Below are 14,184 nucleotides of genomic sequence, written 5' to 3'. Positions count from 1 at the left end.
CCCAGAGGAAGGAAAGGCCAGGTCCAAGGTCCCATGTGGGAAGTGAGGTTGGTGGTCATGGCCTACACTTCCCAGTGAATCCAGAAAGACTTCAAGGAGTAAGGGTGGGGCAGTCCCAGACAGAGGCTTGGGGACCCCTGGGTGGGTTTCAGATCCTCCAATCTCTGGAGACTTCCATTTAGAGTTCTGCAAACAGGAACAACCAACCCTTACTCAAAGATGATGACCCTGACTCAGACCTCATTCCTCCTGGGTCCTCCCAACATGAGGCTCATTTTACAAGTGAGTTCACTGCCTTAAATAAGATGCCACAGCCCCATGGTACCAAAGTTGGTCCATCTGATTCCAGGCCCTGTTTCCCCAGGACTCTTTTCCCTCCTGGTCACTCACTGATCCTTGACCTCAGATGTAGGCTCTGTTACTGTCTCCATTTTGCAGATGAAGAAACTGAGGCTCCAGAGGGAAAGAATTTGCTCAAAGTTATGCAGTAAGTGGTAAAGGCACTTCAGACCCAGATCTGTCTGCTGTTGTGTAAAGGAGCAAACAGATGCTCAGAGAAGGAACCTGCCATGGTCACACAGTAATTGGCCAACCCGGCCAGGGGTTGCTCCACCTTCATGTGACAGGCCAGCCAAGGACAGCTCTCTGCCTTTCCTTAGGCCCATGAGTCCCAGTCAGAAGCCACAGAACAGCACAGATCAGACACTGCCCTGAGCTGACACTGTTCCCCAACAATCCTGAACAGTCCTCTTAGAGCCCCTTAGCGCCCAGTAGCAGTGATCAAGCCAGACCCAGTCTGTGCACATGGAGCAGGCGGGAGACCCACGCTCAGGTAGGCAGTGACTCAGATGACACAGTGGGTACTCAGAGGAGAGGTCCTCACCCAACAAGTATTTACTGAGCACCTGCCATGTGCTACATTCTGTCTAGGTGCTGGGATAGCACAGGAACCAAATATATAGGAAATGCTGCCCTTAAGGGGCTTGCATGTTAGTGGGAAAGAGAAATAAAACAAAATACATTTTAAAAACTATATAGCATGTTAAATTTAAGCCCACAAGGAGATACCATTACATGACCACCATAATGGCTAAAATTTTAAAAACTGGCAATACCAAATATCAACAAGAAAGCAGAGCAACTGGAACTCCCATATATTGTTGACAGGAATCTAAAATGGAACATTAGTTTCAGGTGTACAACATAATGATTCAATATTTGTATATTGTGAAGTGATCACCACAATAAGTCTAGTTAACATCTGTCACCATACATAGTTACAAAATTTTTTTGGTCATGAGAACTTTAAGGTGTACTCTTTTAGGAACTTTCAAATATCGACTACAGTATTATTAACCATAGTCACCATGCTGTACATTATATGCCCATGACTTTTATATGTTTATTTTATAACTGGAAGTTTGTATCTTTGGGCACTCATTTCACCATGCCGTACCCCCAACCCCGCCTCCAATCTGTTCTGTTTTCTGTCTCTATGAGCATGTTTTTTTTGTTCTATTTGCTTGGTTTGTTGTGTGTGGGTTTGTTGTGGTGGTGGTGGGTTTTTTTTTTTTTTTTTTTTTTTTGCCGTACTGCATGACTTGCAGGATCTTAGTTCCCCCACCAAGGATTGAACCCGGGCCGTTGGCAGTGAGAGCGGGGAGTCCTAACCACTGGCTGCCAGGGAATTCCCTTATTTGCTTGTTTTTTAGATACCACACATAAGTGAGATTATGGTCCATCCATGTTGTCTCAAATGACAAGATTTCCTTCCTTTTTATGTCTGAATAATAATATTCCATTGTATATATATGCTACATTTTCTTCATCTGTTCCTCTATTGATGGACACTTAGGTTGTATCCATATCTTGGCTATTGTAAATAATGCTACAATGAACATAAGGGGGTACATATATCTTTTCAAGATGGTGATTTCATTTCCTTTGGATAAAGGAAATATGTTATCCAAAGTATACTCAGAAGTGGAATTGCTGGATCATATGATAGTTCTATTTTTAGTTTTTTGAGGAGCCTCCATGCTGTTTTCCATAGTTGTTGGGACCAATTTACATTCCCACCAATAGTGCACAAGGGTTCTCTTTTCTCCACATCCTCACCAACACTTATTTCTTGTCTTGAGAACAGCCACTCTAACAGGTGTGAGGTGCTATCTCATTGTGTTTTCAATTTGCATTTCCCTGATGATTAGTGATATGGAGCACCCTTCATGTACCTGTGTCTTTTTTGGAAAAAATGTCTACTCAGATCCTCTGCCCGTTTTTTTAATTGGATTGGTTTTTGCTATTGAGTCATATAAGTTATTTATATATTTTGGATATTAACCCCTTATCAGTTACAGGATTTGCAAAAATTTTCTCCTATTTGGTGGGTTGTCTTTTCATTTTGTTGATGCACAGAAGCTTTTAAGTTTGATGTAGTCCCAGTTGTTTATTTTTGCTTCTGTTGCCTTTGCGTTTGGTGTCAATTCCAAAAAATCATTGCCAAGACTGATGTCAAGGAGCTTATCATCTATGTTGTCTTCTAAGGGTTTTCTGGTTTCAGGTTTTACATTCAAGTCTTTAATCTATTTTGAGTTGATTTTTGTGTATAGTGTAAGACAGTGGTCCAGTGTCATTCTTTTGCATGTGGCTGTCCAGTTTTCCCACGAAGAGACTGTTCTTTCCCCATTGTGTATTCTTGGCTTCTTTGTAGATAAATTGACCAGATATGCATGGGTTTATTTCTGGGCTCTCTATTCTGTTCCACTGATCTATGTGTCTTTTTATGTCAATATAATATTGTTTTATAATATAGTTTGAAATCAGGGAGTGTAATGCCTCCAGCTTTGTTCTTCTTTCTCAAGACTCCTTTGGCTATTCAGGGTCTTTTGTGATTCCATACAAATCTTATGTTATTTTATTTTTTATTATTTTTTTAAAATAAATTTATTTATTTTTGGCTGCATTGGGTCTTCGTTGCTGTGCGTGGGCTTTCTCTAGTTGTGGCGAGTGGGAGCTACTCTTCCTTGCAGTGCGTGGGCTTCTCATTGCAGTGGCTTCTCTTGTTGCAGAGCACAGGCTCTAGGAGCACGGGCTTCAGTAGTTGTGGCACGTGGGCTCAGTAGTTGTGGTGCATGGACTTAGTTGCTCCACAGCATGTGGGATCTTCCAAGACTAGGGCTCGAACCTGTGTCCCCTACATTGGCAGGAGGATTCTTAACCACTGCGCCACCAGGGAAGACCCCCATACAAATTTTACAATTGTTTGTTCTATTTCTGTGAAAAAGGCCATTGGAATTTTAATAGGGCTTGCACTGAACCTGTAGATTGCTTTGGGTAGTATGGACATTTTAACAATATTAATTCTTCCAATCCAAATGAGCACAGAATATCTTTCCATTTATTTATGTCTACTTCAATTTTTTTCATTAGTGTCTTCTAATTTTCAGTGTGCAGATCTTTCACCTCCTTAGTTAAATTTATTCCTAGGTAATTCATTCATTTTGATGCAATTTTAAATGGAATTGTTTTCTTAATTTCTCTTTCTCATAATTTGTTATTAGTGTATAGGAATGCAACAGATTTTTGTATATTGATTTTGTATCCTGCAACTTTACTAAATTTGTTTATTAGTTCTAACAGTTTTTTCGGTTAAGTCTTTAATGTTTTCTATGTATAATATGATGTCATCTGCAAATAGTGACAGTTTTACTTCTTCCTTCCCCATTTTGGATATCTTTTATTTCTTTTTCTTGTTGAATTGCTCTGGCTATGACTTCCAATACTATGTTGAATAAATGTGATGACAGTGGAAATCCTTGCCTTGTTCCTGATGTTAGAGGAAAAGCTTTCAGCTTTGAGTATGATGTTAGCTATGGGCTTGTCATATATGGCCTTTATTATGTTGAGATATGGTCCCTCTGTACCCACTTTGTTGAGATTTTTTATCATAAACAAATGTTGAATTGCAACTTACTGAAATGCATCATAAAGATAAAATGGATGCATGGACAGATTGACAGATAGTGATGATGCAAATGGAGCAAGTGTTAAGTGTAGAATGTAACTGGTAGGTATATGGGTGGTCATTGAACAATTATTTCAAGTGTTCTATTCGCTTGAAAGTTTTCATCACAAAATGTTTAGGAAAAGCGTATAACATATTAGAATGTGATAACTGCTCTGGCAAAAAAATTAAGCAAGGTGTTGGGAGGGAGGATAGAGAGTGACTGGGGTGGGGGCTGCAGTATTAAATAAGATCATTCAGGAAGCCCTCCCTGAGGAGACCTTGGAAATTAGAGAGTGAGCCACAAAGAGATTTTGGGGAAGAATGCTCCAGGGAAAGGGACGAGTAAGTACAGAAATGCTCTAGGGCACATGTGTCTGGGATTCCTGGAACAGTGATAGCAAGGAGGCCAGTGTAGTTGAAGCCAAGGGGGCAAGGGTGAGGTAGATAAGCCCAGAGGAGCAGCAGGAAGGCAGCTCCTGCAGGCCTCATGGCATACTGTTCAGCCTTTGACTTTTACTTTGAGTGGTGTGAAGAAATAGCATGATCCAACACCTGTGTGCACAGGAGGACTCTTGTCAGTGTAGTGAGACCAGGCTCAAGTGGGCAAGGCCAAAGCAAGGAGACCAGGGCGGAAACGATGGCAGTAGACGGACAAGAGATGATGGTGGCTCTGACTTGAGTGGCAGGAGTGGAAGTGGTGAGAGGTGGTCAGATTCTGGAGATATTTTGAATGTGGAACCAAGAGGATTTGGGCCTGGAGAATGTGTGGGGCTGTGGGAAAGAAAGGAGTCAAAGATGACAGGTGCGGAGAGGGAGGGTTACAATCAGAGTCCATTTTAGGGGAAGATCATGGGTTCATTTTGGGGAGGTCAAGTTTGAGATGTCTGCTAGACTTCCAAGTAGAGACATAGAGTAGTAGGCCAGCCCTTTGGATTCAGGGAAGATAGAGGAGAGGAGGAAGAAGTGAGTAGAGTAACCAGAGGACTGGTGGAGGGAGTGTCAGCCCTGCTGACTGGTCAGGTAAGGGAAAGATGGAGCACAGACCATCTGTTGGATTTGGGGGATGGGCCTATCCCCAAAGGCTTAGCCTGACAAAAGAAAGGTGCAACCACTTCCTCAAGGCCATGGCCGACCTAGTTCTTTCAGCTGCTCTTAATGACTGATCACAATCTCCTGCAACTTTGTGTATGTGAGATGTGTCCACTTTGACACACACAGTTCTGGATCAAGAGTCAGCAAACTAAAGCCCTCAGGCCAGATTTGTCTGTTTCAGCAAATAAAGTATTATTAGGACACAGCCTTGCCCATTCAGATTGTCTAGGCCTGCTTCCACACTCCAACAGAACTCAGTAGTTGCCAGAGACCATATGGCCTGCAAAGCTGAAAATATTTACTGTCTGTGCTTTTAAAGGGAAAGCCTGCTGACCCCTTCTCTCCCTCTTTCACTACAGGAATGTCCTGTTGTTCTGTTACACAAGATATTTAATAGGACATTTAGGTGGCTCCCAATTTTTTTTTGTTATTTTGAAAATGTTCCAATAAACATACTTAACTGTATTTCTTTGGGCTCATGTGCACACCCACAAGTTTAATTCCTGGTTTGGAGAATATGAGTATTTCAGTTTTGGTAGATTTTGTCAAATTGCTCCCTAACGTAGCTGAAATTATTTACACTCCCATCAGCAGTGTAAAGAGTTCTCATTTTCCCATATTACCCTAAAACTTAGTATTGTGTGTTGTTAGACTTTATTAGTTAGCAATCTTTTATTGTTTGTAGATTCCTCTGGGTTTTCTGGCTGTGAATGATAGTTTTGCTCCTTTCTTTTCCTTGTCTTGGTACTCTGGCTGGGCCCTCCATGCAATATTTGCATTTTGTTCAATAATACAATTAGGGGCTTCCCTGGTGGCGCAGTGGGTGAGAGTCCGCCTGCCAGTGCAGGGGACACCCGTTCGTGCCCCAGCCCGGGAAGATCCCACATGCCGCGGAGCGGCTAGGCCCGTGAGCCATGGCCGCTGAGCCTGCACGTCCGGAGCCTGTGCTCTGCAATGGGAGAGGCCACAACAGTGAGAGGCCCGTGTACTGCAAAATAATAATAATAATAATAATAATAATAATAATAATAATACAATTAAAAATTCTGTTCTTGGCTCTAAAGGGAACAATGCTTAACATTTATCATATAGTATGGTGTTCTACCATTAAGTATAATGTTTGATGCAGGTTTGGTTTTTTTTATTATTATTATTTTGGGAGAAAACTAAAAAACCATCTGGACTACTTTTTGTTTTTTTGTATATGGCTACTCAGCTTGTCTATTTCTTTTTTAATTAGTCTTGGCAAATTATCTTTTACTAGAAAATTGTCCATTTCATCTAAGTTTTTAGTGTATTGGCATAAAGTTTATAATCTTATTTTTGTCATTTCTGCTATATCTGTAGTTATATCCCTTTTGCATATTAATGTTTATTTTATTGGTCTTTTCAAAGATCCAGCTTTGTTTTGTGGTACATACTAGTGCTTGTTTTCTATTTAATCAATTTCTGCTCTTCATTATTATCTTCCTTCCACTTTCTTTGGGTTTACACTTACTCCATTCTAAAATTCTTGGACATTCTGCTCATAAATTCTCCATATTTCTTCTTACCTAATACCACTGATAAGGTTACAAATCTTGTAAATTCTGCTTTAGTCCCCCCACCTCCCAAACTGGAGTTTTTATATGTATTCTCATTTTTAGTTTGACCTAAATAGTTTTCATTTCCATATGATTTCATTTTTGAGTAAAGAGTTTTCTAGAAGTGTTTTTTAAATTCTTTTAAAAAATTTTTTAGAGTGTTTCCGTTTTTTTTGTAAATGTATTTATTTATTGGCTGTGTTGGGTCTTCGTTGCTGCACTCAGGCTTTCTCTAGTTGTGGCGAACGGGGGTTACTCTTCGTTGCAGTGCATGGGCTTCTCATTGCGGTGGCTTCTCTTGCGGAGCACGGGCTCTAGGCACGCGGGCTCTAGAGCACAGGCTCAGTAGTTGTGGCACACGGGCTTAGCTGCTCCGCGGCATGCAGGATCTTCCTGGACCAGGGCTCGAACCTGTGTCCCCTGGATTGTCAGGCGGATTCTTAACCACTGCACCACCAGGGAAGTCCCTAGAAGTGTTTTTAAATATCAAAAGATTTGGAGTTTATTCAGCTCTTGCTTGTGGTCAGAGAACAGGGTCTGTATGAAATTAATTATCTGATTATCTGTTGAGATTTGTCTTGGGGCCTGGCCTACTCTATGTCTCTGCTTGGAAGCTAGCAGACATCTTAAACTTGACCTCCCCAAAATTAACCCATGATCTTCCCCTAAAATGTACTCTGTAATTCTCCCTGTCCCCATCTGTTGTCTTTGACTCCTTTCTTTCCCACATTCCCCACAGGTAATTTTTTATAAATGTTTCTTGTGTGCCTGAAAGTAACATATTGGGTTCAGGGTTCTACCAGGGTCAATTGACTAGAATTATTAATGGTATTAAAATCTTCTATATCCTTTTTTTGGCTGTTTGGTCTATCAGTTACTGAAAAAGTTTTTAAATCTACCACTGTGATGAAGGACTTGGCAATTTCTCCTTGTATCCTGTCACTTTTGCTTCATACACTTTCAGCCTTTTTTTTTTAACCTCTAACATACAAGTTCAGAATTGTTATATCTTCTTAGAAAATTGTTCTTTTCATCACTTTGTGCTGACGCTCTTTATCACTAATAATGTCTCTAGCCTTAAAGTCTATTTTGTCTGATTTTGCTATGGGTATATCTTTTGGTTAGTTTTTCTCTAGTATACACTTTTTTTCCAACTGTTTACTTTTGGTGCCCTTAGGTTTTAAATGTCCTCTTGTAAACATCATAGACCTGCATTTTCTTTTTCTTGGCCAATCTGGTTCATCTGTATTTTAATAGATGAATGTAAAACATTTTCTACCTCTGGTTTTGTACCGTTTATGTACCATTCTTTTCACTTTGCTTCCTGTTTCTCCTTTTCTACCTTCAATTATATTTTAATACCCTCTACTAAACTTTTCTCTTTTGTGCATTGGCATTTATACCTTCTATTCTTTTAGTGATCTCTCTGAAGTGTTTGAACTTGACTTGACTTTACAAAGCCAGATAATTATCAATTATCTTTATTCTCCTCCTCTCAAATAAATGAAGCTTCTTAGAACACTTAAACTCTGATTACTCTCTCCAGTCCTACCTGTTATTGTGTCCTGTGCTCCTTGCTCTGTACTCCACAAACTAATCGTCACCATTCATGTTCCATAGCAGGTGCTTGTTTAGATGGACTTCCGTGTTTACCAGTTTAGTTACTTGATATTTTTCTGTCTAATTTCTTCTCTTTAGAGTTCTGCAAATTCACTACGAAGTGTCTAGATAAGATTTTATTTTTATTTATTCTGTTCTGGATTTTAAGTGAGGATCCTGGTCTCTAATCAATTGTGGAAGTTCTTCAGGAACTGCCTCTCCCACATTCTTTTTTCTCCTTCTGGAACGCTGATTGAACCTATTCTTCTCACCTTACCATTCCTGTCACTTCCTCTTTTATATGTTCCATCTGGCTTGTTTTCTGGCTAATTGCTTCCGCTCTTTCATCCAGTTCTGTGATTTTCTCTTCTGCTGTATCTAATTGGCTTTCTTGCCTCATCCTTTGAGACCTGAATTTCGATAGCTCTATTTTTCAATTCTAGAAATTCCTTCTAAAACCTTTATGCTTTTCAGTGTCTTGCTCCAAGCGTCTTCAAGTTTTAATCACCGCCCCCACCCCGACCACTACCTTTTTCTTTCTCTAACCATGAGCTCCACGAAGGCTAGGACGTTTGGTTTAGTGTTGTCATCCCCAGTGCCTCCTACCGTTCCTGGAACGGAACAGGTTCTGAGTGAGCGCTGTCAGATGACTTAGTGACAGTGGGAACAGAAGGATGCTGTGCCGCAGCCTGGCCCCCGCTCTCCCTGCCGCCAGAGCTGCGAGCCTGCTCCCCCAACGGCCTCCCAGGCTTTCTAGTCTCCCCTCAGCCCGGACCTCAGGGAGAGGACCCCACCCCACCCCGCCCACCTCTGCGCAGGCCGTGACGTCACGGGACTGTGACGCGCCCTGGGAGCCCCCGCCCCTTCGCGGCGCTGGGCCGGGAATCCAGGCTCTCTGCGCCGTGATGTCACGGGTCCGGGCGGGCGGACTTTGCGTCGGCCCAATGGGAGCGGCGCGCCGGCCTCCCCTTTAAGGAATGTTGTGACCTGACGTCAGCCGGGCGAGTTACCTCCCCGAGCCGCCGTCGCCGGGCTCAGCGCGAGCCTCGGAGCCCTTGAGCGCGAGGCGCGGAGCCCCCGGAGCCCCCGAACCGCAGCCACATCCCCTCGTCGCGCGCCCCAGAGCCCCGGCCTGCGCGCCCCGCCGGGCCGGCGCGATGCCCTCAGACCGGCCTTTCAAGCAGCGGCGGAGCTTTGGTGAGGCCCGGCGGGCGCTCTGCGGGGTGGGGGCGTGGGGGCTGGGGGATGTTGGCCGACCGACCCGACTGCCGCAGATGACGTCAGCTCCGTGACGTCAGGCTCGGCTGGAGCTGGACCCTCGGGATGGGAAGCGGGCTGGGGCCTGGGCCGGGGCCTCCGCCTCGCATCCCGGTCCTGTGCCCGGGCCTTAGGGCCCAACGGCTCCGGAGGCGGGGGCTTCGGGGAGGCGGGGTCGAGGCCGCCCCTCGGGTACTGGCGGGACGGAACCGCGAGGAGGACCTCGGCCCGGCCTCATCCCCGACTGCTGTCTGCAGCCGATCGCTGTAAAGAGGTGCAGCAGATCCGCGAGCAGCACCCCAGCAAAATCCCGGTGAGTTCCGCCGCCCCCTCCCATCCCCGCCCGGCCCAGGCCCCGCCTCGGGCTCACGCATCCCCCGCCCCGCTCTCAGGTAATCATCGAGCGCTACAAGGGTGAGAAGCAGCTGCCCGTCCTGGACAAGACCAAGTTCCTGGTCCCGGACCATGTCAACATGAGCGAGTTGGTCAAGATCATCCGGTGCGCGGGCAGCAGCTGTCAGAGGGGGATTGGGTCCTGCTGGGGTCAGGCAGGGGGCTGGGTCCTTCTGAGAAGGAAGAGGTGGGGGTGGGGCACGGGAACGGGTGCTGGGTCCCTGTTGTGGGGAGGTTGGGAAAGGTCAAGGTCAGGGCTTGGGTCAGTGTCCGGTCGGAGGTGAGAGCCTCTAGAAGGGCTTGGGATGGGTGTGAGGTGGAGGATTAGGATCATTTTGGGGAGCGGGTGAGGGCTACACTCGCTCAACAGCCAGGCCCCTCACGGTTGGCTTGCCCTCCCGCCCACCTCAGGCGCCGCCTGCAGCTGAACCCCACGCAGGCCTTCTTCCTGCTGGTGAACCAGCACAGCATGGTGAGCGTGTCCACGCCCATCGCCGACATCTATGAGCAGGAGAAGGACGATGACGGCTTCCTCTACATGGTCTACGCCTCCCAGGAAACCTTCGGCTTCTGAGCCAGCAGTAGGGGGGTTGGCTTGGGAGTGGGGGGGGTCCCTGTCAGGCTCTGCCCTGGGAGCTCCTGGCACCTGAACTGAGCTGCCTCTGCCCCTGCCCCTGGTGGGCTGGGCGGGGATGCCACATCCTAGCCAGGGGGCACCAACCGCACCTACCCTGCCCCTGGGTGGATCCTGGCCCAGTCATGTTAGGGTTGCCCCTCTGGGTGCTGGCTGGGATGGGGGGAGGTTGGGAGCAGTGCCTAGCACCCCTGCTCTGTGTGGTTTGTCTTTTTTTTTAGGCCCCTGCCTGTCTGCCCATCTGTCCCTCCCTGACCTGAGGTGCTGCCCATGCCTGGACCTGCCCACCCCGAAGGACTGGCCCCTGGCTCACCCAGTCTTGACATGGTGTATGGATCTGTGGTCATTGTTCCTCTGCAGAATAAAGATTGCTCAGGCCTGCCTGGCCCTTTGCCTCCAGCTGCTTGGGGAGTGGGGAGGGCTGCCCCACACCATTCTCAGCTGACCAGTGCGCAGACCCGTGTTCTGTGGACTCAGAGCTCATTCGGGAAACCCACGCCTGTGTGTAGTGCACCATGGTGGTATTAGGGGCCAAGCCCACCCCTTCCAGAGTGCATGTGGTTCCAGGGCAGACGTTTGCATAACAAAAAACATTTATTAAGTAGCCACAACCTAACAAACCCTGCTCATCTGCTTCTTCCCCTTCCCTGCTTGGGAGGGGGGCTCCTTGGTGTGCAGAGCCACGAAGTGGGGAGTGCAAGTGGAGATGCTCCTGGCTACTCCCCACAGGCCTTGCTGCCAGCCTTGGCTCCTCACCGGTACCAGATATTTGTGACCCTGGACTCAAACCTGATCTGCCCAGGACTTCCCTGCTGGAAGCTCTGGTTAGAGGGCTTGGCCCAGCTTCTGGCCCTTTCAACCCTGAAGTCCGTGCAGCCCTGTGCCCAGCCAGGCCTACTTGAGCACAAGCATGGCCTCCGTGCCGTCCTTGGTGGTCAGGTAGAGACCATGTGTGAGGTAGTACTCCCGCCGTAGGAAGGCATAGAAGTAATCGGAGATGAGCAGGATCTGGGGGGAGAGAGATGTGAGAAGCTTCATGATACCTACCCCTGAACTTTGGATCTCTGAGGGGCTAGGTAGGTGTTGGGGAGACCCTGCCCAGGGACCCTGCACCTCAGGGCCTACACCACCCTTCAAGGGTCTCACTGGCACTGCTGCAGAAGTTGCCCTACTGCCCTTCCTCCTCCTACCATGGTCTGTGCTTCCATCCCAAGCCCTGGCCTGTGAACTCCAGACTGGCGCGCTCCTCCGTCTCACCTCCTGGGTGCCCACTGGCCCTTCCACCCCAGCCAAGTCCCCTATCAAACCTGCTTCTCCCACTGGGAACCCATATCCCCCTTCTTCCATCCAGGTGTTCAGGCCATAGAATCAACAGACTTGTCTCCTCCCATACACCAAGCCACCAAGCCTGTCAGTTCTATTTCTACCTGTCCCCGCAGCTACCACCCTGGACAAAGCCACTGTCATCTGAACAACAGTGGTCTCCTCTCTGGGCTTCCTGATCTCAAACCTCCCACCCTAGCAGCAGAGGTTGCTTTTTAAGACAAATCTGGTCATGTTACATCCCAGCTTAAGGTCCTCTAAAGGCCTCCCATGGCTCTTAGGGTGAAGATCAAACTCTCTGGGGCTCTGAGGCCTTGCACTTGGTCCCTGCCCATGTACGTGCTTCAGCCTCTGCCGTGCTCCACCTCACTCAGCTCCAGTCACACTGGCCTGTTCCCTTCCAATGCAGGATCTTTGCTGTCTCCTCTGCCTGGAATGTTCTCTTCCCCTTTCATCTAGTAAACACCTGCCTGCCCTTCAGGCCTCAGGAAGGATCACTTCCACAGAGAAGCCCTCCCTCACACCCTAGATTGGGTCTTGGTCCCATTAACTTTTCTCTGGTAGCACAAACTCGTCCAAATTGCAGTTTTGCATTCATCTGTGAGACTGCCTGATGACTGTGGCTCCTCCCCTGGCCTGGGCAGTGTCACTGAGTGATTCTGCCACCATGGTGTCTGTGCCCAGCTTGGTCTGTCTTTTCTGTCTGGGCCTCAGAATAGAAAGGGCCCTAGCAGCTCAGCCCACCGTCCCCCTCACTGAGGCCCAGAGGGGAACAGGGACTTGCCAAGGTCCCCCGAACACTGGGCCCGCAGTCTTACAATTCGATTCATCCCAAGCTCCCAGGACCTCCAGTGCTTGGAACAGGAGGGGCAGGGCCCAGCCCTACAGAAGGATGAGGGGAGAGGGGCTCACCACTGCAGATACCACCAGTTCTCAGGCACTTACAAGCCTCTCAGATTATCATCACCAATCACCTTGGCACAGATGGGGCGACGTAAGCCCAGAACTGGGGGAGCACCTGGCTAGGGCATTATAGCAAGGCAGAGGTTGAGCCTGGCATCTCAGCCTCTGACCCCCAAACCCCTGTTCTGGGAAGCCTCTCTCACATTGTGGGCAGGAAGGAGAGCAAACCCACACCATGGCCTCAGGACAAGGACCTGCCATTCTGCCACCACAGGAATCCATCTGGAAGGCTGATGGTTCCCATCTTTCAGATGAGGAAATTGAGGCACAAAGGGTTCAACAGTTGGCCTAAGGCTATACTGGGAGAGCTGGACTAGTGGCTATAACCCTGCAAGGCAATGTACCTGGGGCCCAGTGTGCAAAGGGCCCAGAACTCTGCCACTGAGGGTGTCAGAGCAGAGAGCCCAGGGAGCCCCTGAAGCCTTGCGCCGCAGCTGCCCATGGGGTGTAGTTACCACAGCGAAGGCTGCCCTCACTCCCTGCAGCCCCTTTCTCACCCAGGCCCAAGGTGTCAAGTCTGAGGAGGCGGAGCCTGGAGCTGGTGGGGGTTGATCCCCGAGCCAGGTCAGATGACCAGGGGCAGGTGCAAAGTCACAGTTCACAACAAAACAACTCCAATGTCACACACGATCAGCTGGTCAAATAGGAAGTCAAAAGACTAGGTTATTAGTTTGAACCATATGAAACTGCCAATTTTGCAGATCAAAAACAGTTGAGTATTGACAATTTCATATGGTGTGACAATATAAAATGGAAAAAAAAATCAAGAAATAGTAGAGTAAGTATACAATCTAGAAGCACCAGAACAAATAACTATAGGACCTCAGGCAGCTATTCTTTGTCCTTGTAAGCCTTAACTTTGTAAATTATGTATACATGTTACGTTGATAAAAATAAAAATCCAATTAAAAACAATCAGCCGATAAATGATTGAATAAGTAAATAAGTAAACAAGGGAGAATTCCTTTTGTAATCCTTACAAAAGAGTTCCAAATAATACATGTAGAGACTCTCCCCTCGGGAGGTGGAGCTTAATTCTTGCCCACTCCCCACCCCCTGCCCCCGAGGGTAGGCTAGACTTCGTGACTCACTTCCAAAGAACAGGGAAAGAGAAAATAGTAACTGTGCACTGGAGAAGCCTGGCAAACACTATCTTAACCAAATGATGAAGGATAAACGGCATGAAGTGTGGCTAGTGTGTACTGCCTGAGCATTCTAAAAACCTAAAACGTGGCCTCATGATGAGAAAAGCATCAGACAAACCCAGAGGGGACACTCTACAGGATACCTGGCCACTGTTCCTCAATACTGTCCATGTCACAAGAAATAAG

At 47.2% G+C, this 14,184-nt stretch overlaps 2 protein-coding genes across 7 annotated transcripts in view; one reads left to right on the top strand and one right to left on the bottom strand.

The window, feature by feature from the left end:
* PIGU (phosphatidylinositol glycan anchor biosynthesis class U) overlaps nt 1–14,184 on the bottom strand; it is a 127,409-nt gene that overhangs the window by 4,585 nt on the left and 108,640 nt on the right. For 2 of the 5 annotated variants that reach the window (XM_060123976.1, XM_060123980.1), the window contains one exon: nt 11,143–11,575. The exons of 2 other annotated variants lie outside the window; for them this stretch is intronic. In XM_060123976.1, the coding sequence (XP_059979959.1) occupies nt 11,462–11,575 (114 nt within the window). In that variant the 3' untranslated portion in view covers nt 11,143–11,461. Of the gene's footprint in view, nt 1–11,142; nt 11,576–14,184 lie in introns of those variants that run through there. One more of the 5 variants, XM_060123978.1, reaches the window with a different exon arrangement.
* Nucleotides 9,120–10,948, top strand: MAP1LC3A (microtubule associated protein 1 light chain 3 alpha). Of its 2 annotated transcripts, XM_060123985.1 has the most exons (5): nt 9,129–9,480; nt 9,798–9,853; nt 9,933–10,039; nt 10,345–10,514; nt 10,789–10,948. In XM_060123985.1, exons 1-4 carry the CDS (start codon nt 9,441–9,443, stop codon nt 10,505–10,507), a joined length of 366 nt encoding a protein of 121 aa, XP_059979968.1. In that variant the 5' UTR covers nt 9,129–9,440; the 3' UTR covers nt 10,508–10,514; nt 10,789–10,948. The 2 variants fall into 2 exon arrangements, with proteins under 2 accessions (XP_059979967.1, XP_059979968.1); XM_060123984.1 differs by having other exon boundaries at nt 9,120–9,480; nt 10,345–10,948.

Source organism: Lagenorhynchus albirostris, chromosome 15 (genome assembly GCF_949774975.1).
Source record: "Lagenorhynchus albirostris chromosome 15, mLagAlb1.1, whole genome shotgun sequence".
NCBI classification, from domain to species: Eukaryota; Metazoa; Chordata; class Mammalia; order Artiodactyla; family Delphinidae; genus Lagenorhynchus; species Lagenorhynchus albirostris.
The sequence above is the reverse complement of the archived record's forward strand: the minus strand, read 5'-3'. Positions and strand labels throughout refer to the sequence as shown.

Bases quoted from the DNA above. Each gene is read 5' to 3' on its own strand.
- MAP1LC3A (XM_060123984.1), top strand. From the start codon at position 9,441: ATGCCCTCAGACCGGCCTTTCAAGCAGCGGCGGAGCTTTG. The intron at 9,481-9,797 runs GTGAGGCCCGGC...TGCTGTCTGCAG, and splicing joins CAAGCAGCGGCGGAGCTTTG to CCGATCGCTGTAAAGAGGTG. The intron at 10,040-10,344 runs GTGCGCGGGCAG...CGCCCACCTCAG, and splicing joins GAGTTGGTCAAGATCATCCG to GCGCCGCCTGCAGCTGAACC.